The sequence below is a fragment of the Gekko japonicus genome, unplaced genomic scaffold, assembly GCF_001447785.1.
Source record: "Gekko japonicus isolate JY-2015 unplaced genomic scaffold, Gekko_japonicus_V1.1 scaffold679, whole genome shotgun sequence".
NCBI lineage: Eukaryota > Metazoa > Chordata > Lepidosauria > Squamata > Gekkonidae > Gekko > Gekko japonicus.
Genome location: NW_015160229.1, coordinates 89257 through 113916, shown reverse-complemented (window position 1 = coordinate 113916; position 24660 = coordinate 89257). Strand labels below are relative to the sequence as shown.

Genomic DNA, 24660 nt, shown 5'->3' with positions numbered 1-24660 from the left:
GCCAGGCTGGTTGCTGGTGTCTCGAAATGGGACCACATCCAGCCTGTGCTCAAAGCGCTGCACTGGCTGCCTATAGCATACCGGATTCGCTTCAAAGTGCTGGTCGTTACCTTTAAAGCCCTACATGGCCAGGGTCCAGCATACCTGAGGGACCGCCTTCCCCCACATAGATCCCAAAGAGCACTTCGGTCGGGGTCGCTACATTGTCTTGCGATCCCGGGACCGAAAGAGGCCAGGCTTGCGGCCACTAGGGCCAGGTCCTTCTCGGTGGCGGCTCCTATCTGGTGGAATGAGCTCCCGGAAGAGATCAGGGCCCTGCGGGACCTGATGCAGTTCCGCAGGGCCTGTAAGACAGAGCTCTTCCGCCAGGCTTTTGAATAGGAGCCGCCGCCGCCACTACTACCATCAACGAGGACCATTTCTACAGCACCACTGGAGGTCAAGTGGCTAATAATATCAGGGGGCCACAGTAACCTCCCCCTGAATGGATAGGGTTGTGCAATACTGGAGAGAGGGTTGTCTAGTCACGCGGGATCCTTGGGTGTTCCCATGTATAAATTGTTTTATATTGTGCTTTTATTGTATTTTATTGCACTTTTGTGCCTTATGGCTGTAAGCCGCCCTGAGCCCGCATGCGGGGAGGGCGGGGTATAAATGAAATTAAATAAATAAATAAGGTGCCTACTAATTTTTTCCTTAATAACAATTTCCACCAACTTACCCGGTATCGATGTCAGACTGACTGGATTGAGGACTACAATAAATAAAATATATTCACATACAACCAACCTAAAAGGAACAAAAACTTTATTTTTCATTATATGCAAAAGACTTATACAAAAATACAATGCGGAACATAGAGAATAAATAACTAAATATTGTATGAAGTATTTAATCAGACAATTTATTGATGTAACGGGAACTCCCCATTTATGTGTGTATTTTTGTTTGTGTTATGTTTGTCTTTTATAAAAATATATATTTTTTAAAAATAGTGGGCCTCTACAAGCTGATAAAAAATTTCAAACTTTACTGTTATCATGAACGCTTGTCCATAAATGTGGGGAAATCCAAGGTCATAGTATTTACCAAAAGGAAAAAGGGGGAAATCTTCAAATGGCTAACCTATGGAACAGGTCAATCAATTTAAATATCCGGGAATCCACTCTGAAGCATATCTTACATGGAAAATACACTTGGATCTAGCAAGGAACACAGCCTTGAGAGTAGGGAGGACAATTGTAAAATACTTCTACTCATCGGGAGGTGAATTTGTCCCCTCGGCCTGATTAGATTTTATGTGCTGCCATCTGCACTGATGACAGGAAGATACAAAATCATTCCATCCAATTGTAGATTTTGTCCTTGCTCTGCTAACCTGATTGAAACATTGGTTCTCCTGTTTTTCCATTTGTAGATTTTATCTACAGCCACACTTGTATTGTTTTTTGAGCAAAACTGTTCTCTGAGCAGAAGTCGGGAGGGGGAGGAACAAACCTCCAACTGGTGTAGAATGCCACGGCTTAAGTATTGAATACCAAGAACCACAACACTGTATTGCCTTCTATACGAGTGCAAATTAATTATCTAATTCATTATTTCATATTAATTTTACAAAAATTGCCTATATCTAATTGCAATAATCTTGTTAACTAAAGAAAAAAACTTGAAATCGTTTGAGACATTACAAGCAATGAATATCAATCTTACTAATTGGGAAAAGATACAGTTGCAATCAAGATTTGCTAAGGACAAAAGAATGAACTTTGCAAAATCAATATCTGAACTAGATAAAATCTGGTTATCATCTTTGGATAAATTGATCCAAAAACTATATAACTTTTTATTGCGGGACACCATGCAAGAGGTAGTAGTGAAACCTTGTATGACAACCTGGATGCAAAATATAGGCCACACTATAACGATTGATGAATGGACAAAAACATGGAAATGCGTTAAAATATTAAGAGCAACGTTGTATAAAGAAAACATACTTAAAATGTTTTATAGGTGGCACTGGACACCAGATAAACTATCTAAATGTTATAAAGATGTTCCAGGAAATTGCTGGAGCTGTAAAAATAATATAGGAACATTTTACCATATATGGCGGAGGTGTGAAAAGATATGTAAATTTGGGGGAAATGTGAAAAAATTAATAACAGAAATGACTAAAATTGAATTACAATTTACATCAGAAACTTTCCTGCTTAATATAACATCAGATGGAATTAAACGTGATGATCTATGTATTATACTATATATTCTCACGGCATCTAGAATCTTAGTTGGAAAAAAAATGGAAAACTGATACAATACCTAGTATTGAAGAGATAATCAAGAAAATTCTTGAAATAGTGGAAATGGACAAATTAAATAAGATGTTGACAGGGAAAGATGACAATGCTTTCAGAAAAGGTGATACAAAGTTAATAAATGGATTGAAAAAAAGTATAATATATACTCCAAAAAATGAACATTATGTACAATATGAAATTTTCTTTTTTGTAATGGAAAACTTATAAATAAATAATTTTTAATAATCATGGAATGAGCCTACTAGGCACCCAAGCTGGACTTAGCTGCCCACCGCACCATGGGGTTACTTTTCAAGATTCCCTCGTGCGACCTTGGACTATTTGCACACTGAATCATTTGATACCTCTGAGAGCCTGGTAACTATGGAATACCTCTATTGTGTAGTTAGAGCTGAACAAGCTATAGATATCATTTGTTTTCTTATATTTTGCTATCTCATGTTATATGCATGCTTTTGCACTGAATAAAGATACTATATAATCAATATTATCTGGACTTGTTTCCTCTGTTGCAACCTGGTTTCTAAGCCTGAATCTTGTGTCTAGGCTATTCACCTAAGGAGGCTACCACTGTGTTAATTAATTGTTTGCAGAGCTGGTAAAGTTGGTAAGTCCTATAAATCAGGCAGGAGGTGGGATCTCTGCTCCTGACCTTAGTGGGGACTTTTTGTGAGAGATCCTGGTGGCGGTAACTACTGGTAAAGCCTGGAGAGTCTACAGACATTCTCCTGGGGTTTGTTTAATTGTTGCTGAATGCTTGGTTTAACTCCCATCCCTGGACTGGGGTGAGAGAGAAACCTTGACAGTCATGTTAAAACTTATGCTATGCTTCAGTTTTTTCCTTGTGATTCCAGACTTCTAATATTATTGGTGGGGATTGACCAAAGACCTACTGTATCTCTAGCTGAGTGTCTGTTCTCTGCAATGAAAATATAGGCCAAGATAATGTCCTGCATATAGTTTACTCTGATTCTAACCCTTGAACTATAAGATATACTAGGATGAATGATGTATGTTGAGAGTTCATGGATAATGAACTCTATAATAGTGTTTTTTCTGCTTCTGAATATCCTATGGGCTGTAAAAAAGACTGACTGAACTTGTATTTTTTATAATCTTCAGAATCAAGCATGAAAATATTGTTGCACTGGAAGATATCTATGAGAGTCCAAACCACTTGTATCTGGTCATGCAACTGTAAGTACTGCTTATATTTAAGCATACTGCATAAAGTGCATGTTGTATGTTAACCAGTCAGAAAAAAGCAGCACTAATAATTGCCAAGAATATCAAAGGAAAACCAAAAACTGAAAATTGTGTATTGATGTTCTCATGTAGGGTTGCCAGATGGTTTCAACTAAAATACTGGATATCCTTGATAAAAAAAACTGTGAGCCTATTGACTGTTAAAGGTAGATTCCTGTGATAGGAGGATTTGTTAGAAATTGGATTAAGACTCTAATGTAACATGTACTGTTGTTGTTGTTGTACATATCAAAACGCTACCCTTTGTAAAAATTGTGTTTAAGTGTTTCTGAACTCAACATTTGGGAGCTAAAACTGATAAACGTGACACAATCTAATGTAAAATATGAGGTCTAATATAGTTATCGATAAACCTCGCCCACCCGCCGCCCTCGCCATCTCTGCCGCCGCCACCGTAGGAGGCCATATCTTTTTAAAGAGTTCCTTAAGAGAGCAGAGGGTGCCCAAAGGACCTCTCGCGGACATCTGACACGAGAGGTGGAATTTGCTAATAGCAGTCCAACGCCACCACCCTGAAGCTCAGGGAGGCTGGGGAAGCTTTCACCCACCCGCCGCCCTTGCTATTTCTGCCGCCGCAAGGTCCCTCGGACATCTGACGCGAGAGGTGGAATATGCTAATAGCACTCCAACGCCACCACCCCGAAGCTCAGGGAGGCCGGGGAAGCTTTCCCCCACCCGCCGCCCTTGCTATTTCTGCCGCCGCAAGGTCCCTCGGACATCTGACGCGAGAGGTGGAATATGCTAATAGCACTCCAACGCCACCACCCCGAAGCTCAGGGAGGCCGGGGAAGCTTTCCCCCACCCGCCGCCCTTGCTATTTCTGCCGCCGCAAGGTCCCTCGGACATCTGACGCGAGAGGTGGAATATGCTAATAGCACTCCAACGCCACCACCCCGAAGCTCAGGGAGGCCGGGGAAGCTTTCCCCCACCCGCCGCCCTTGCTATTTCTGCCGCCGCAAGGTCCCTCGGACATCTGACGCGAGAGGTGGAATATGCTAATAGCACTCCAACGCCACCACCCCGAAGCTCAGGGAGGCCGGGGAAGCTTTCGCCCACCAGCCATTTCTGCTGCCGCCGCCATAAGACGCCATATCTTTTTAAAGAGCTCCTTAAGAGAGCAGAGGGAGCCCAAACGACCTCTCGTGTCTGATGTCCCCTCAGATATCTGACGCGAGAGGTGGAACTTCCTAATAGTAGTCCAACGCCACCACCCCGAAGCTCAGGGAGGCCGGGAAAGCTGACCTCTTGGACATCTGACCTCTTGGACATCTGACGCGAGAGGTGGAATTTGCTAATAGCAATCCAACGCCACCACCCCGAAGCTCAGGGAGGCCGGGGAAGCTTTCACCCACCCGCCGCCCTTGCCATTTCTTCCGCCGCCACCATAGGAGGCCATATCTTTTAAAAGAACTCTTTAAGAGAGCAGAGGGAGCCCAAACGACCTCTCGCGTCTGATGTCCCCTCAGATATCTGACGCGAGAGGTAGAACTTCCTAATAGTAGTCCAACGCCACCACCCCGAAGCTCAGGGAGGCCAGGAAAGCTTTTGCCCACCCGCCGCCCTCGCCATTTCTTACGCTGCCGCCAAAGAAGGCCATATCTTTTTAAAGAGCTCCTTAAGAGAGCAGAGGGAACCCAAACGACCTCTCACGTCTGATGCGAGAGGTGGAATTTGCTAATAGCAGTCCAACGCCACCACCCCGAAGCTCAGGGAGGTCGAGGAAGCTTTCGCCCACCCGCCGCCCTCACCATTTCTGCCGCCGCCGCCATAGGAGGCCATATCTTTTTAAAGAGCTCTTTAAGAGAGCAGAGGGAGCCCAAATGACCTCTCGCGTCTGATGGAGCTCGGACATCTGACGCGAGAGGTGGAATTTGCTAATAGCAGTCCAATGACACCACCCCGAAGCTCAGGGAGACCGGAGAAGCTTTCGCCCACCCGCCGCCCTCGCCATTTCTTCCGCCGCCGCCATAGGAGGCCATATCTTTTAAAAGAGCTCCTTAAGAGAGCAGAGGGAGCCCAAATGACCTCTCGCGTCTGATGGAGCTCGGACATCTGACGCGAGAGGTGGAATTTGCTAATAGCAGTCCAACGCCACCACCCCGAAGAGGGAGCCCAAACGACTTCTTGCGTCTAATGTCCGAGGGGCTTTTGCCCACCCGTCTAATGTCCGAGGGGCGAGAGGTGGAATTTTCTAACAGCAGTCCAGGGAGGCCAGAGAAGCTTTTGCCCACCCGCCGCCCTCGCCATTTCTGCCACCATCACCATAGGAGGCCATATCTTTTTAAAGAGCTCCTTAAGAGAGCAGAGGGAGCCCAAACAACCTCTCACGTCTGACACGAGAGGTGGAATTTTCTAATAGCAGTCCAACGACACCACCCCGAAGCTCAGAGAGGCTGGGGAAGCTTTTGCCCACCCGCTGCCCTCGCCATTTCTTCCGCCGCTGCCATAGGAGGCCATATCTTTTTAAAGAGCTCCTTTAGAGAGCAGAGGGAGCCCAAACGACCTCTAGCAGTCCAATGCCACCACCCTGAAGAGGGAGCCCAAACGACATCTCACGTCTGATGTCCGAGGGGCAAGGCCCCTCGGACATCTGATGCGAGAGGTGGAATTTGCTAATAGCAGTCCAACGCCACCACCCCGAAGCTCAGGGAGGCCGGGGAAGCTTTCGCCCACCCGCCGCCCTCGCCATTTCTGCTGCCACCTCCATAGGAGGCCATATCTTTTAAAAGAGCTCCTTTAGAGAGCAGAGCGAGCCCAAACGACTTCTCGCGTCTGACCTCTCAAACATCTGACGCAAGAGTTTGAATTTGCTAATAGCCCAAACGACATCTCGCGTCTGATGACGCGAGAGGTGGAATTTGCTAATAGCAGTCCAACGCCACCACCCCGAAGCTCAGGGAGGCCGGGGAAGCTTTCCCCCCCCCGCCGCACTCGCCATTTCTTCCGCCACCGCCATAGGAGGCAATATCTTTTTAAAGAGCTCCTTAAGAGAGCAGAGGGAGCCCAAACGGCCTCTCACGTCTGATCTCTCGGACATCGGACACGAGAGGTGGAATTTGCTAATACCAGTCCAATGCCACCACCCCAAAGTTCAGGGAGGCCGGGGAAGCTTTCGCCCACCCGCCGCCCTCGCCATTTCTGCCGCTATCACCATAGGAGGCCATATCTTTTTAAAGAGCTCCTTAAGAGAGCAGAGGGAGCCCAAACGACCTCTCGCGTCTGACGCAAGAGGTGGAATTTTCTAATAGCAGTCCAACAACACCACCCCGAAGCTCAGGGAGGCTGGGGAGGCCCACCCGCTGCCCTCGCCATTTCTTCCGCCGCCGCCGTAGGAGGCCATATCTTTTTAAAGAGCTCCTTAAGAGAGCAGAGGGAGCCCAAACGTCTGACCTCTCAAACATCTGACGCGAGAGTTTGAATTTGCTAATAGTCCAAACGACATAGTCTGATGACGCGAGAGGTGGAATTTGCTAATAGCAGTCCAGCGCCACCACCCCAAAGCTCAGGGAGGCCGGGGAAGCTTTCGCCCACCCGCCGCCCTCGCCATTTCTGCCGCCACCACCATAGGAGGCCATATCTTTTTAAAGAGCTCCTTAAGAGAGCAGAGGGAGCCCAAACGACCTCTCGCATCTGACCTCTCGGACATCGGCCCTGCGGCCCCGCTTCTTTGCAGTGCCGCAGGAGTGTCCTGTGATCGGCACCAAAGGCAACCTGGATGTCCGGTTCATGATGTCCAGCTCTATACCCAAGAATGTCAACACAGGTGATGGCCCCTCAGTCTTCTCGTGGACCAGAGGGACCCCCAGCTCCTCTGCTAGGTCCACAAAGGATTGGCGCAAATGCTGGCATCAGCCAGACCCCGCCAGGCCCACAAAAAGAAAATAATCCAAATAATGAACTGTGTCCCTCAGGCCCACATTGACCCTCAAAGCCCATTTTAGAAATTAATTAAACCACTCAAAAGCAGAGCAAGAAATTGAACATTCCATAGGGAGGACCCGGTTCATGTAAAATTGGCCCTCAAAAACAAAGCCCAAGAGATCAAAATAATCTGGGTGCACAGGCAGCAGGTGAAAAGCTGACTTAATGTCACATTTTGCCATCTCAGCTGCCGAGCCACACCGGCAGACTGCATGTAACACCTGATCAAAAGAGGTATATGGACTGAACACAGGTGGCCCGGCATAGTGTTGTTAACTGAGCTACCATGTGGGAAAGACAGGTGATGTATCATTCGCTATTCACCCTCTTAAGGAAGGAACTGGTGGGGTCAAAAAGGGTCCAAGGACCTTGCCCTCCCTACACTCCTTGGAAATCTTCTCCCTCACCAAATGCTCCAGACCAACAATGGACTTCCGGTTCCGGGACATAAAGCATTCCGGGAACCCTGATAAGGAATCCTAAAACCATTTGAAAAACTAACAGATACAAAGCATCTTCAGCATGAGGGTAAAGGGCCACCCACTTTTTAATCTGAGTCAGGTTTATAGGGCTCGGTCCCTTTTCCAGTTCCCTGAGGGGGGTGCCACTCCCCCCTGGTCATTTCCCAGCACCCCTCTGCTTAGCCCTGGAGCAGGAAGTAAAGGCGTGAGTCCCCCCCCGCGCACAGAGGGCACTTGTGACTGAACTTACAAGGTTTTCTTGAGCATGCTCCCTGTGAGGCAAACTCCCAGCACAATACCCCGGGTTGAACACCCTGGACCCCAGAGGGGTGAGACGCTGCAAACCCAAACCCCCCCGTTGCATGATGTGACCGCTGTCTGAGTGGTCACCCGGTGCAGGCTTAGCTGGGGCGATTAGCTGAAGCCAGAGCTGCTGGTGTGCCTGGTCCCACTACAGTGCTGGGTTAACTGCCACCCTCATCCTAAATTCCTCATCATACTGTAACCATGCAGCACTGGAGAACTCTGTATAACCTCTATAGATAATGTCTGTATACTGCAAATAGGGGACAGTTCTCACTGGCTGAGTCCTGGCCATGACTCTGGTATAAATCAAAAACCCTAGCAACCAATTGTCCCAGGAATGGTCCACCTCCTCCTTTTGAGATGCTTCCTGTCCCATTCATCCAAATCAACTTTCTCATTCTTCTCAATGTCGCTAAATAGCTGTGAAAAAAGGTCCACAAATCCCCTTTCAGTATCTTCTCCCTTTTTGCTAAGTCAGGTTATCTCCCAATGGCATGTCTACCTCTCCATGAGGCATGGCATTAAATGGAATGGAGACATAGGGGACGCCCCCCATAGCCCCAAAGCCCCAGTTACTCCATATACCCAGCTGCCCTGGCAATGCCCCACCTGGGACCATAGGCCAAGCTCCCACTAAAAGAGCCAGCAGCATTCCCCATTATCCACTCATAGCTGTGGGAGCCTATGGACTGTTGACTGGAGCGGCATTCAGCACCGAATCCCCACTGCTCTCAGCTGTGCCTCATGGACCCTACAGCCAAACAGGCACACCCAAAGCCGCATCAGAGTTAGCTGCTCTATCCGTGGCTGCAACAGCCACTCCCAGAGGTTCAGTCTCTGCTACTGGACCCTGGACCATTGGCTCTTCCAGTCTTGTGGCTCCCTATTCCAGCACCACATTGTTGCTCCCCCCACACAGAGTAGAGCCAGAAGACCCCTCTAGGGCAAAAAGACAGGCCAATACCGATTGGTTAAACTGAGAAGAACAAGACCAACAGGCCAACCAAGGGATTTCCACCCTCCCCTAGGCCACCATGACTCCATGAGCATTTTCAAGCACCTCCAGCCACTCCGAAATTAGCTGCCTCTCTTGCTCTGTCTCCTCCTTGCCCGAGAAAGAGTGCACTTCCAAAACCCACTTTGGGGGTGGTTTGGACACACTTGGGAATCCTTTGCAGGACCCTTTCCCTTTCCAGAGGCCATATCCTGATCCAACAAAATGACTCCGAAACAAAATGGCGGCACCCACCTTTGCGTATGCAGCCACAAGCAACCCACAATGACCCCATGCAGCCCTGGCTCAACAGAACCCACATCAAGAAGAAACCCCCAGCCACAACACTGAGACAAGGGGGGGGGGATGGACTGGCAGTGAAGGGGTGTGTGTTCCACGCAAAGAACTTTACCACCCGACCAGAAGCCTGTGAACCAAATCCCCTCACAGAATACCCAAACAAAGATTTTGTATCAAACCATGTCCTTTTGGCAATCTCTGGGCCTCCAGAAAGCGCAGTCTGCTAGGCCAAAAACTGGGCAGGGGAGTTCACTGAACCTCCTCACTGGCAGAAAAGACTGCCCCTAGAGGGAGAGCACTGTGTTAACAAACACCAGGTTCCACCCCCAGTGAATACCCGTATGGGCAGGAATTGCCCTAAACAGCCTCTGCTCCTTCCATGTATGCAAAGGAGGCCCAAGGGTTAAGCTGACACTAAATATGATACAAGTACAAAATTTATTCAGGTGTACACATTTTTAAAAAATTTAGACCCATTAAAAATATTCACATTCAGACATAAAAAAACTTCTCAACACTCATACATAGATGGGTTAGTGCTGTGCAACTGAACCCAACACGTTTCGGGCCCTAGGGGCCTTCTTCAGTGGTCACAATCCCAAATACAAACCTGATGTGCTTAAACAGGGAATCGATAAATCACATCTCCACGCTGAGGGCTCCCTATGGAGTGTGTGATGATGCACATACTGAGAAGGGGGTGAAACGGCACGGAGTCAGGATGGCCTGATCAGACCATCCTGACACCATGAGAGCACGCTGGAGCGATCAGACAGGGGAAAGTCCGTCCGTGGCCCATTACAACCCGTTTACTACCAGATTTCTCCCGGTGTCTTTTAACTCTGCTTCGGTGGCAGAGCAGAATGGGTTGCTGATGGCTGCGGGGCACTTCATCAGTTGAAACAGAAAACCTGCCCTAACAATCACACTAGATGTAGGAAAATGTAGAGAGGAAGACATCTGATATGCCTGAGGTGTTACTGAAGATTATGAAGTTGTTTGCAGGCATTATTAATTGTGACGGTGGCACTGATGGGCTTTCTCCCTCTCTCACTTTAGGTTTCTGCTGCTAGGTTAGTTATTTTAAAATGTTTGACTCTGGTTGGTACTTATTATCTAAGAATAAAATGGCAAGATTTTCTGTCCTTGAACTTTTGAAAGGCACTTTTAAATGATATGGAGGAAGAAACTGTAAAAACAAACTTGGGAGTTGATTCTTTATTGCATACTATACATCCCAGCAGAGGTAATGAACTGTAGATGTGAATCCCCAAGTGCATTCAAGCTAGCTTTTCAGAGCTTTTTACAGTACATAGTAGAGTTTTTAAATGGTTCCTCTGAGGACATTTGGTGTTTCCAGCTGGCTGAGCGGTGGTATTCTGTTGTGCTCTGTGAAAAGCTAAGTTTTCTTTTTTGTTTTTTCTATCTGCTATCTGTTCTTTCGAACTTGCTGGTTTGGATTTTTCTTTGCTCTGTTTTGTTTTGTTTCAAGGCAGCTGTTTCGGCAGGCTCAAGCCCAGAGGTCATTTGGGGGGGGGAACGCGGGGGAACGCCATTCCCCCGGGTGAGGTGTGGGGGGCGGGGCCAGGGCCAGCCCTCAGGGGCGCCAAACTCCGCCCCGCCCCCCGTGCCAAAGGGATGCATCCACGTGGCTCGCAGTCGCCGGCTGCAGGGCCAGGTGCGATCCGGGCGGCAGGCAGGCGAGTGTTTCGGAGGTCAGCGCGGAGCAGGAAGCGCAGGTGCAATGCCCAGCTTTGCCGGCCAGTGGTGGATAAAGAGCTTAGAGGAGCTGCTCAAGGCGCTCGGTGGGTGAGCCGTGCCGGGCCGGGAAGGATCAGGGCCCGCGGGTGGCCCTGGACAAGGAGGAGGGCGAGCGGGGGTCCAGCCGCACAGCCCCCCCGTCCCGGCCCCACTGCCTCCCCGCGAGGAGGAGCCCGGCCGGGAGGGAGGGAGCCAGCCTGCCTGCCTGCCTGCCGCCCCTCGAGCCCGGGCAGCCCCTCTTCCGGCGGCGCCAGCGGCGGGGGGGAGGTCCTGCCCAGTCACTGGGGAGCCGGCGCTGCTGCTGCGGGCCACGCGGAGGCTCTGCCCAGCTAAAACAGAACACATGATAAGGGATTGGAGTTGCAGCTTAGGATCGGTATAGGATTATTAGATAAACACCTAGTTTCTTTAAATGAAACTAAGTCCTCAGGGCCAGATGAATTAGTACCCTTCAAAGAACTTGCGGATATAATTTCTGAGCCTCTGTCCATTATTTTTGAGAATTCTTGGAGAACAGGTGAGTGCCAGACTATTGGAGGTGGGCAAATGTTGTCCCTATCTTCAAGAAACTGGTTGACAGATCATACCCAAAAAAGTGCTTTTGAATGATTCCTCATTCTCTTGGAGTGACAAGAGTACTTCAGGGATCTGTCCTGGGATCTGTTTTATTCAACAAAAAGATTTGGATGAAGGAATAGAGGGAATGCTTATTAAATTTGCAGATGACACTAAATTGGGAGGGATAGCAAATACGGTAGAAGACAGGATACAGGATGATCTTGACAGGCTGGAAAATTGAGTTAAAACAAATAAAACGAATTTCAACAGTGATAAATGTACAGTTCTGCATTTAGGTAGGAAAAATCAAATGCATAATTATAGGATGGGGGAGACTTGTCTTTGCAGTATTATGTCTGAAAAGGATCCAGGGGTCTTAGTAGACTATACACTGAACATGATGAGTCAGCAGTGTGATGCAGTAGCTAAAAAGGCAAATACCATTTGGGGCTGTATCTGGTTAAACCTCACCTAGAGTATTGTATTCAGTTTGGGGCACCACAATTTAAGAAGGTTATAGACAAGCTGGAACATGTCCAGAGGAGGGCAATGAAGATGGTGAGGGGTGGGAGGCGGGGTTTCGGCAAGCTGATGGCGGCTGTGTCTCCTGGGATCTCCCAGGGAGGCGGCTCGCAAACCAGCAGTTAGAGAGGGGGTGCGAATGTTCGCGCCCCCCCAGGGACCTTTGCGAAGGGACTCCAGTCATGGAGCACTAAGGGTCGCCTCTTTCCCAGCACGCTGTCGGGAAATTGAGGCGTCCCTTTCCTCCGACGGTCTCTCTGCTGTGTTTCGGCAAGGACTAAGCTACGCACACCCCAAATCAAGCGAGTGGAGGTTGAGCGGCAAATAAGCATATCTGTCGGCGAGATCTACTTGATCTACATATGAAGAGTGAGTAAAGTTGAAATGAAACAAAAAAGTGAAAGCCCCCCCCCGGGGAAAAGCAAGGGGGAGAGGGGACTCTCCTCCACTAAGAACTGTTTATAAGTGTTACAGAGCTAGAAGAAGGGGGGCAGGTTTAAAAGCGACAGTGGACTGTACAGAGAGATTCCAGGAGACAGTTAAGCATTGGAGCAAATTTTCGGGACTTTGGCAAACTTTGTAAAAGTAACCATCCTTAAAAATGGCGATGGACAACGTAGTAAGAGCAACAAGCGATATCCAAGCTTTCTCCAGGAAGTGGAAGAGCTGCTGGTTAACCATCTGACCGGAAATAATCATAGACTCTTGCAAACTGTGTCTTAAGCCTTTGTTCCCTGTTGGTGTAAATGAGGTACTATGCAAGAACTGTGCTACATGTCAGTTGTTGCTTTTAAAAGGACTGTGTTAATATTGGAGAAGTGCCTAACCAATGATCATAGGGGCTTCCATGATCGAAGAGGAGAGTCAAATGGGCATTTGCAATTCGAAGGGCCTGTATGCAGACCATAAGCAAGGCTTAGAGCGAAGGAGTATTCTCCATGGTTATATTCTGATTAAGTCTGCTAGGCAATAAGGTGACGAGACTCTCTTCAAGTCGGGCAGTGAAAAGCAAATTGGAACGACCCCTATGATTGAAGGCAAGAATTTAAGCGGAACAGTCCTGGAAAAAGGAGAAGGGACTTTGTTTTGTGATGGCCAGTTCCTCATACAGCAAGATGGTGTCACAGGGAAGAAGAAAGAGGAAAACAGCCATGGAAAAGAAAATGAGATTGTGTAATATCTAGTGAGGGAGACTTATTGTTAATTTGCTTTTAATGGTGGAGGGAAAATAATGGTTAAATGAGATGCCATTTTTCTCTGTAATTTGTGTCTAAGTTAAATAGTAATTCTCCTGGACTACTCTTCATATAGTCAGATCTGTTGGGAAGTTTTTACAAGCTATGATGATGATTGATCACTCTCAATGTTAAAGAAAGCTTTTTATTATTGTTAAGCAAATTTTTTACAAGCTGTAAAGACCTACAACCCTTGGGTTTTTAGTGGGTTTTCTTTTCTTTCTCCTATAGTGTGTAGATTCCCTCCCCAATTTCGTTGTAGTTTTTAGTAAATGCAAATAAAAAAATCTCCAACGGGGGGCCATAAAAATAGATGGTGAGGAGTCTGGAGACCAATTCCTATGAGGAAAGGTTGAAGGAGCTGGGTATGTTTAGCTTGGAGAGGAGATGACTGAGAGGTGATATGATAACCATCTTCCAGTACTTGAAGAGTTATCATATAGAGGACTTGCCTGATCCCCATACTTCGCTGATGTATTTAAGTTCATAAATCCAGTTATAATACTGATGACGTGAAGTTTGACATGTAACTTTTGTGGAAGGAATTCTAATGGAGAAGAACATAGTAGCTCTGACGAACACCTACCTGTCTGGTGTAAGGCAATGTTTAAAGGCAATTGTTTAAAGGCAATGGGGAGGCTGGGCTAGCAGCCCTGCTAAGACAATCCTACTGAGTAAGCCTCCCCGATGGCTTTAAGGACTCCACACCCCTTCCAACCCTTGACAGGTGGTTGTCTCTCAAGTGTAGGAGGGGCAGTGTGTCTGAAGGCATCGGGGAGGCTGGGCCATGGGGCAGATGGGGTTCAATGTGGCTAGGTACAAAGTGATGCACATTGGGGCCAAAAATCCTAACTATAAATACATATTGATGGGGTCCGAACTGGCGGAGGCTGACCAAGAGAGAAATCTTCACGTCGTAGTAGATAATTCACTGAAAATGTAAACACAATGTGCAACTGCAATAAAAAAAGGCCAGTGCTATGCTGGGGATTATTTAGAAGGGAACTGAAAATGAATCAGCCAGTATCATAATGCTCCTATATAAATCAATGGTGCAACCTCATTTGGAATTCTGTGTGCAATTCTGGTCACCACACCTCAGAAAGGATATTATAGCATTGGAAAAAGTGCAGAAAGGGCAACTAGAATGATAAAAGGGTTGGAACACTTTCCCTATGAAGAAACGTTAAAGTGCTTGGGGCTCTTTAGCTTGGAGAAATGATGACTGAGAGGTGACATGATAGAGGTTTACAAGATTATGCATGGGATAGAGCAGGTAGAGAAAGAAGTACTTTTCTCCCTTTCTCACAATACAAGAACTCGTGGGCACTCAATGAAATTGCTGAGTGGTCGGGTTAGAATGGATAAAAGGAAGTACTTCTTCACCTAAAGAGTGATTAACACATGGAATTCACTGTCACAGGATGTTGTGGCAGCTACAAGCATGGACGGCTTCAAGAGGGAATTAGATACACATATGGAGCAGAGGTCCATCAGTGGCTATTAGCCAGAAGGTATAGATAGGAACTCTTGGTCTGGGGCAAGTGATGCTCTGTATTCTGCTCAGGTGGCCTACCTGATGCATTAATGTACCCTGGCCCTGCTCCTACACCTGACAAATACCCGCCTGTCTAGTGGTGGGGGGACTTTGTTTAAGGACATTGGGGAGGCTGGGCCAGCAGCAGCACTAAGGCAATCATGCTGAGCAAGCCTCCCCGATGGCTGTAAGCACCCCACCTCCTCTCCTACACCTGACAGGCAGCTGCCTGTCTAGTGTAAAAGGGGGAGGGGCAGGGTATTGCAAGCCATTATGGAGTCAGGTTTGGCAGGATCGCTAAGGCATTACTGCTGGGGGAGGCTGCCTGATGGCTTTAAGCACCTTTGCACCCACTGCTGCACCTGACAGACGGCCGCCTGTCAGGTGTAGGAGGTGGGGAAGCATGGTTGAAGCCATCAGAGAGGCTGGACCAGCAGCATTGCTGCACCTCACAAGTGGGTGGCCATTCCTAATTTCATCAACTGTCATTAGCTCTCTGTAGACTCTTGTAATTGTTTATTTTTTTACCTCAGAACACTGAGCTCTGCAGCTGACCAGTCAGAGAGTGGGAGGTGCAAGGAGGCAGCAGTCTGTCAGCCACATAGGAAGGAATGGGGGATGCACATTTTATCCCTTTTGACACCCATGGAGGTCAAAGTTCTAAAAATCCCTTCTTAGTGCGTATCTACATCATGGTAGTAGTGCTTTCCTCGCATTTCATGTTTCTAGGGCCAGGAGTTTGGCCTGGGCATTGGTTTTACAGTGAGAAGACTTTATTTTATATACAAGGGGAGACCTGCAAGAAACTTGTGGGGAGGGGGCATTCCCCCACCTTTTTTTCCTTCCCTTTCCCTCCTCACCCCTTTCTCTGCCGAAGCTAATCCCTCCTTTTTCTTTACAACCCTCCACCAAGTCATTCCTTCTTTCTTTGTCTTTCTCTCTCTCTCCCTGCCAAGCAAATACCCCCATCTTTCTCTCTCTCCCCCAGGCCAATCCCCCCTTTCTTTCTTCCCTCCTTCGTTTCTGCTAACTTTGAGCCTGGTAGCGGTGGCAGTAGCTGAGAGGCTGAGCCAGTGCAGGCTCAGCCACAAAACCACCCGTGGTTTTCCATCGCTCTTCATTCCTGGCTTCCGAAGAGCAGAAAAGCCTAGGAAAGCCAGTCATGTGCTCAAAACAGTTGCTTTCCAAGGAGAGGGAGGGAGGGGGAGAGAAGGCTCCTCATCCTCAGTAAGTCCATTCTCTGTGCTTGAGCAGAAAAAGCTTTTGTACTTTTTTGGGGGGGGGGAGGGGGGTTAAGTATCCCCTGTATAGTTATTTCAACATTTCAGATTTTTCTGTACACCTGGGGAGTGCCCCAAGTGCAGGAAAATCTGTTTACCCTCCATATGCTCTTGATGTGTGGATTTAGATTGTCTATTAGATATATAGATATAGATAGTGTTTTCTGTTGCCCCAGAAGGTTGGAGCAGAACCAGCGGGTTGGAATCACATCAAAAGAGATTTCGGCTACACATTAGGAAGAACTTCCTGACAGAGCAGTTCCTTTTTTTTTTTCCTTTGAAATCCCCGGAGGGATATTTTTAATTATTTTTTATAAGACTACAAAACTACAAATAAATATAAGGGAAGGGGATTACATCTAAGGATAAAGGATAGATAACCACACTACACTAAAAACCCAAGAGGAGATCATATCCGTGTTAATCTAAGTGCTATTAATAAAAGTGTTAGTACAACAATATACTTGTAGAGTTCTTGTTTGTCTTGGCTTCAATGTTAGTATGTTAGTTGTTATGAGAGAACTTTCTGAGCATCTCAAAAGACAATTTTCGGAGTCCTTCTGCCTTTACTTCGGTTTTCTATCTCTGAAATCATATGTAACTTTCATTGAGCCTGCTCCCATTTCTACAGCAGAGTCCTCATCCCAGAGGTAGCAGAGTCACTTGATTTGATTTGATTCTTCATCTTTGGATTCTTCCTCCAATCCCAACTGACGTCTCAAAAATTCTTTGGCTTTAAAAATGGAGTCAATCTTTTCTCTTTTGTTGTTGATTTTAAAGATGACACCCTCTGGGATCGCCCACCTGTATGAAATTCCACTGGTTTGAAGAATTGGAGTATGCTCTATAAGCAGTCTCCATCTCTTTTACTACTTCATCCGCTGTTGAGCCTATTGCTGGAGCAATGATCTCACTGAGCAGCTTCCTCAGATCCTCCTTCGCTGATTCAGGAACTCCCTGGAATCTGAGAATCATGTTGGCTTTTTCCATTTGTAGTTGTAACAAACGGTTTTCTTGGAAGTTTTGTTTTGCTTCAACTTCCCCCATTCTTTTCTTAATTTCCTTGTTTGTGGTGTCTATCTCTTTAATTCTCTCAGTCATATGCTCCACTTTCTTCGCCGTTTCTGCCGGTTGGAGCTGCTGGGATGCGAAGTTTGATTCAGCGAAGTCAGTTGCTGGTTAATACCATCGAATTGCTCCATCCCCAGCTTGAGCATATCCGCTAACATTTTCATGACGTCTGCTCCCTCTTCCGGTTTTGGGCTCTGACTACTCGCCGGTTTAGCTTTAAACTTTCTTTGCGAGGCCGCCATTTTATACAATTGTTTACAATTTCAAACCGCTTCTCGCGGACTCAAAAAATCGTCACCTCGATGTCAGCGCTCAAGTAAGTCTCTCAAAACAAAATCGCTGCTTATTTCCCCCCCTGCCCCCTTCGTTACGCTTATTTGTCCGTTCGCATAAGAGGCGGCCCTCTTTGCGCTCCGCTTTTCCCACGGGGGGTGGGGGTGGTTCGCTTTTAAAATGTTCCGTTTATTTTAAACTCACGTTCATTGTTGGTCATTTCTCTGACCTTGCTCACAGTAATTGATATTCCGCTCGATCTACAGCACTTGTCCCAGTTGAATCAGCTTGTACTCGAGGGCCACACAGCGCGTGCAGGTAACACAAGGTACAAAATGGGGCTACCCACAGACAAGTCAGGGCCCCCCAGATCTGCAGTGAAATGTGACATGGAAAATTAACTGAAAGAAAAATTAAATTAAGAGAGTTTTTGGCTAAACATTAGGAAGAGCTTCCTGACGCAGCGGTTCCTCAATGGGACAGGCTTCCTCGGGAGGTGGTGGGCTGTCCTTCTTTGAAGTTTTTAAGCAGAGGCTAGATGGCCATCTGACAGCAATGCTGATTCTGTGAACATAGGCAGATTATGAGAGGGAGGGCAGGAGGGGCTATATCAGTGCTTAGTTCTCATTGCCCTTTCTTACATGCCCAGGAAAATGTTGATCACCACTTTGGGGTCAGGAAGCAATTTCCTCCAGGCCAGTTTGGTGTTTGGTTTTTTGCCATCTTCTGGGCATTGATCAGGGGTCACTGGAGGTGTGGGGGGGAGGTATTTGTGAATTTCCTGCATTGTGGGAGGGTTCAACTAGATGACCATGGAGGTCCCTTCCAACTCCATGATTCTATGAGTTCCTGTAAGGTAGAAAGGTGAGTAATACATTATTTAAATAAATAAATCTACTGTGGACATTATAATATATGAATGCCTCAGTGCGTTTGCACAGTTCTTCCCCTGTTCAAAAAAGTTGGAAAGGTTAAAGTAATTGGGTGAATTATGTAACTATATGAACTTATGTTTGTGTTTCTGTATAGTGGTGATGCTGTCTATGTGTGTCTATGCAATGTGTATTCAGGGACTGCTGTTTGGTTGTGTTGCTTTGTTCTGCATCTCATGCTTGCCTAGAAATAGGCTGGCCTGGGGCTGCGTTGCACATACAGACCATGTGCTTCCCTGGAGAAGGTATCCCGTCCTGCATCGGGATAGAGGAGACACCGCGCCATTGCACCCACTTGGAGAGTTATGGAAAATCCCCCAGCGAACCCCGACATCACCGGAATGCCAGGAATCACGTAACCCTCTGCACCTAATCTGGTTTGGAGATCTGAAGACAATAGCATTTATGGCCATGGAGCAGGCACCAGATCTGCAAGTCAAGAGGTGTCCATGGGAACGGAAGATTCACACCTCACCAAAAGGCACCTTTGATGTAGGGATAGGATCTGCATATTGCCACCACCCCTTAGTAGAGCGTCATCCCCTCGTCAACCTCCCCCTCATCCAGTAGTGATAGTTTAGGGGACGGATTTGATAGTTTATGGCTGGATAGCACATGCCCCAAAAAGAGTTTATTTAAGGAGAAACTCTCCTTTGTCTCTCTGGTTAACCCACCTTCCCCATAGCAGTGCACTAAGGTGCTACAAGTGACTCTACTACCTAAGTTCTCCGGAGTCGCGACCCAGAGAGCTCACACGTGGTTTGGCTGGTCCTACCTGTGTGCCTTGGAGTTCACAAGCTGCTGCTTTCGGCTGCCCATCCTTCCAAGGAGGAGAGTTCTTCCTCAGCTGGACCTCAGATGAGTATAGCCGTGCCCCATTGTGTCATCCCCATTTTGATGCTTTTGTTATTTTCTATGCTGTAATTGTTCTGATGTACTATTGTAACTAAGGAGCTTGTATAACTGCGAGTGTGATTCTGATTTTGTATGACTGCAGAAACCTTTAGTAAAGACAACATTTATTCTTAATCCTAGCGTGTTGTCTCACTTCCTGGGATATAGCGAGCGTCTCATTGGCCATCTGACCTCTGTATAGACTGGTATAGAACTTACGCACAGCCACAACCACCCAACTTCCTTGGTAGATAACTTGGATTGGGTCTCCAGGAATTTCCTGGAGAAGTTGGCATAACAATTAGTGCATATATCAAGACAAGGTCTGGGCTTAACGCTGTGAAGAGCAGCCTATTGCTAGAGTAAACAAGTTATGAGCCAGCAGCCATTTTCAGAGATACTGAGTATGAATGTCAACCAGTGCTCCCTCTAAGCTGTGGAGTCTTGTGAGCAAAAATTCTACTTTGTGAGCTACTGGTATTAAAGTTGTGAGCGAGCCATTTGCCTACTGCATAAATTAGTTTGCTCTGGAGCCATCCTTCCTGAGCTAAGAAAAATATCTGTGAGCCGGAGGCTAAAAAACTCTAACTCAGCATAGAGGGAACACTGCTGTCAACCACATTTTTATCCTGTTTTTCATCCAAGGAGCTGAGAGTGGCATAAATGGTTCCCCCATCTATCGTTTGAGCCTCACCACAGCCATTTGAGTTGTATAACTGTCCCAAGGTCACTAAGCTCAGACATGACGCATATAGCCTGTAGCCAGGACAGGCCTGTAGCCAGGATTTTGTGGCTTGCGGGGCAATTTTTTCCCCCTGGTGGGGCTGGCTTGGAGTGGAATTCATGGCTTGGAGTGCATGCATGCGTGGGCTCCCTGTATCTTCCCAAAATCATTTAAAGGGATCCTTTAAATGCTTTTGAGAAGAAGTGGGGGGTTGCGCACACCCCTCTCCCTCCCTCCTGCAAGATTTAAAGGGCCCTCCAGCTGATTGACGGGCCGTGTGTTCCCCACCAATCAGCTGAAGGGCCCTTTAAATCTTGCAGGAGGGAGGGAGAGGGGTGTGCGCAACCCCCCACTTCTTCTCAAAAGCATTTAAAGGGATCCTTTTGGGAAGACAGGGGGTCTTTAAGAAGTGAGGGCCTTTAAGGAAGGGGGCTGGCCTTTAAGGAAGGAGGCCGAGCCCCCAATAGCCCCACAGTAGCTATGGGCCAGAGCTAATATCTGGACCCAGATGCCTCCACTCATAGTTTAAGATGCCAGCCACTACTGGCTCTCCTTCTGTGAGCGGTTAATACATATGCTAGATATTGACATGAGAAACCTAGATTGGTTTGATAGCACCACCTGTCATGATCTCACTCAGAGTAAGCCCTTTAGAATAAAATGGAGCTTATGTCTGAGCAGACCTTCTTAGAAGTGCTCCCCAAGTGTCCTGAGTGTTACAGATTGCTGTGAAGTGTGAAGAATTCCTCATTAAATAGAAGAAGAAGAAGAAGAAGAGATTGGATTTATACCCCGCCCTTCACTTGGAGTCTCAGAGCGGCTTACAAACTCCTTTCCCTCCTCCTCCCCACAACAGACACCCTGTGAGGTGGGTGAGGCTGAGAGAACTCTGACACAAACAGCTCTTTCAGGAACACCTGTGCCAGAGCTTGTGACTGACCCAAGGTCACATCAGCAGGTGCAAGTGGAGGAGTGGGGAATCAAACCCGGTTCTCCCAGATTAGAGTGCACACTTAACCACTACACCAAACTATTAGTTCTTTCCCCCCAGAATAATTACAATTTCAAGTGCAGCTCTGCCATCTGTGGACAACTGAGTGGTACCAAAGGTTGATCCCTTGCTGCATCTTGCGTTGATTCTGCTGCACAAATGATGAAACTTTCTGTCACATGGAAATATTTACTTCTCATTTGACAGATGTATGAACTAGATTTTAATTTTTTAAAACTTACATTAATATGTTGCCATTGTCTTAGAAGTTTAGAACAGAGATACATTAGATGTAATGAATGACTTTTGGAGCCATTCAATCAGAATCAACAATAAACAACCCCAAATTAATGCATTCTCGATTTTATATTAAGTTGCTGTTTCAGCCTTGGAAGATTTAATATGTTTCCTCATTTCTGTTCTCCACTGCTTCAGTTTCCATCTCATTGAGCATATTAATAATTAAACAGCCGAGACATAGATTTGTTTCTCCATATGCAATTTCTCTTCTTGTCAGTCTAAAGATCTCTAATTAACCAGCCATGGAACACTGATGATAGTTTCACTGCATTTATTGATGCTCCCAGCAGTTTCTTTGCCTGGGTCTGGATGTATATAATTATTACTTTTAAAATGTCGGCGCTTCAGTGGAGTTGCAAGTGGAATTGTAACGAGGATGCCATTCTGTTTTGAAAAGTAACATGCACCTATATACTACAGCTCCAGTTTTGCAGATGGTGGGCAAACTGAGGGTCAGTTCAGATGTTTCCAAATTACTTCATGTGGAGCAGACAGACACGAGCTGCACTTCAGACAGTGATTATAAGGTGGAGAAACTTGCCTTGAGTACCCCAAACTTGCTGAAGGGACATTGCTAGGGAGAACTACAGGTGGGTAGAAAACAAGGCAGGATAATTCGCCTGTAGTGGCAGTGATCGTGGTCTCCAAGGGACAAATCCTAAAACTTTATCTCTTCCAGCTACCACCCATGAACCCCAAAGGCCAGCCAGTACATTAGACCACAGTGATCCAGAGATGAGAAACACTCCATAAGACACATAGAACAAAGCTAAATAGACATAGTATTAAACAAGTGCTCAATGAGATGGAAACTGAAGCAGTGGAGAACAGAAATGAGGAAAAATATTAAATCTTCAAAAACTGAAACAGCAAATTAATGTAAATTTGAGAATGCATTAATTTGGGGTTGTTTATTGTTGATTCTGATTGAATGGCTCCAAAAGTCATTCATTACATCTAATGTATCTCTGTTCTAAACTTCTAAGACAATGGCAACATATTAATGTAAGTTTTAAAAAATTAAAATCTAGTTCATACATCTGTCAAATGAGAAGTAAATATTTCCATGTGACAGAAAGTTTCGTTGTTTGTGCAGCAGAATCAATGCAAGATGCAGCAAGGGATCGACCTTTGGTACCATTCAGTTGTCCGCAGATGGCAGAGCCACACTTGAGAGTATGTTGAGGAGAAAAGAACTTAGTGGTTTAATAGGACTGATTCTGTAAAATGTAATTTAACTGTGTGTGTTATGTGTTATTCCATCTCATGAAAAAATAGCCTCCCAAACATCCTATCATTTACAGCCTTCCTCAGGTCTTGCAAACCAAAGGCTTTGACTTCCTATATTGACTTAATTTATCTCATGTTAGGTCTTATTCTTTTTCCTACAACCTTCAACTTTTCCCAGCATTATTGTATTTTCCAGTGAGTGCTATCTTCTCATGAAGTGAGCAAAGTATAATACCCTCTGTAACGATTCCTTGTTTTTATGTGTGTGTGTCTCTTTAAAAGTTTGGTTGCATGGCTGTGGTAGATAGACTAGAGTGGTTGAGAGAGGCAAGTGTGGTATGATTGGTGGTTGCCAGAGAGGGGGAGGGGTTTTGGAAGTGAATCTGGGTGGATGAGTATGTGAGTCAGTCAGGAGTTTCTGTTACAAGTTGACAGTTGATGTAGACAGGCAGTTCTGTGTTGAAGCAGTTAGAAGTGGACGACTGTGGCTTCCGGTCGTGCCAAGATGGGGAATTAGAGCACTCCCGCGATTTTGCGGGGTGATCAACGGCTTCTTTTGACAGTTTGGGCAGTTTCCAGCCCAACGCAGCGTCTCCCGGAGAGGGGAGACGACAAGCAGGCAGCAGTACCCAAGTGGGAGTCGAGATTGGCTTGATTGAGCTTCAGAAGAAGCTTTTATCAGGCTTTGATCTCCTTCCCCGAAGAGGGTGAATTGCCAATCAGCACTCCAAGAGCCGATCGAGCTGGGATTCCAGCATAAATCCGTCGTCAGCCGACTTCTTTAACAAGGGGAAACGTGAGTGAGTGAAAAGAAGCAATGCATGACCCAAGATAAGCAAACTAGATAACAAAGACGTTCCGCTTCCGAGACTCTGTTGTTATTTAAATCTGAACGAGCGGATGAGCGGGTGGCAAGCTAACTGTCCCAGTGATTAATTCCGGAAAGAATCTGAGTTGTTTTAAGACTGTAAAAGCGGAAAAATAAGGATTGTTGAACATTCCTGTGGCTAGTGAGAGATAGCGCATAGCCGAAAACGAAACTGACAGGAGGTATCGCGGGAAGAAAAAGGGTCGGTGTCAGAGTGTAAGAGCGAAAACCTTCTGGCAGAAACCAACCAGAGAGGGTGAAGCCTAGACGTGATTCTGGAAACCGGAAGGCAATCGGAGATATTAAGGTGAGGAACCGGATATGCACGGAAGCGCATAGACGGGACTCGGAACTGCAGAAACTGACCTACTCTACCCCGAAAACCATAGAGGCTTTGTGCCCGACATTTTGAGGAGGACTCAATTTTGATTTGCTTTTTTAACAACTTTATAAGTGATAGATGAAGGCAAAAGTAAGAAGATATGTTTAAGCGCTTATAAGGATATGATCAAGGCTGTTGAATTCCTTTTTTGAGGACTGTAGCGTAAAACGCCAAAGCGGAGATGAGAAGGACAAGAACCGACTCAGCAGCATCTGAAGCCTCAGCATCAAGACCAAGAGCAGCTTCAACTACAACACCAAAGATGGCAGCAGCAGCCAAGAAGGAGTGGCAAGCTGCAATGGAGGCAATGGAAAAGAGAATGACTGAGGCAATCCAATTAATGGGAACTCAAATAGAAAAGCAATTAGAGACACGAATAGAAAAACAAATGCAAGCACATTTGAAACACCTGGAGGAAGCCCAGGAAAAGAATGTAGCCGCATTAAAAGACCTGGTGACAACAGAAGTAACTCAGGTGAAGAAAGAGGTAGAGGAAGTCAAAAAGGAAATACAAGTTACTGCAACCAAATCAACAG

General features: G+C 46.4%; 1 protein-coding gene across 1 annotated transcript in view; it reads left to right on the top strand.

Moving 5' to 3' along the window:
• The window catches only part of CAMK1D (calcium/calmodulin dependent protein kinase ID), a 239085-nt gene that overhangs the window by 160944 nt on the left and 53481 nt on the right, over positions 1-24660 (top strand). The window contains exon 3 of the mRNA XM_015412002.1: positions 3441-3515. Coding sequence (XP_015267488.1) covers positions 3441-3515 — 75 coding nt within the window. The remainder of the gene's footprint in view (positions 1-3440; positions 3516-24660) is intronic.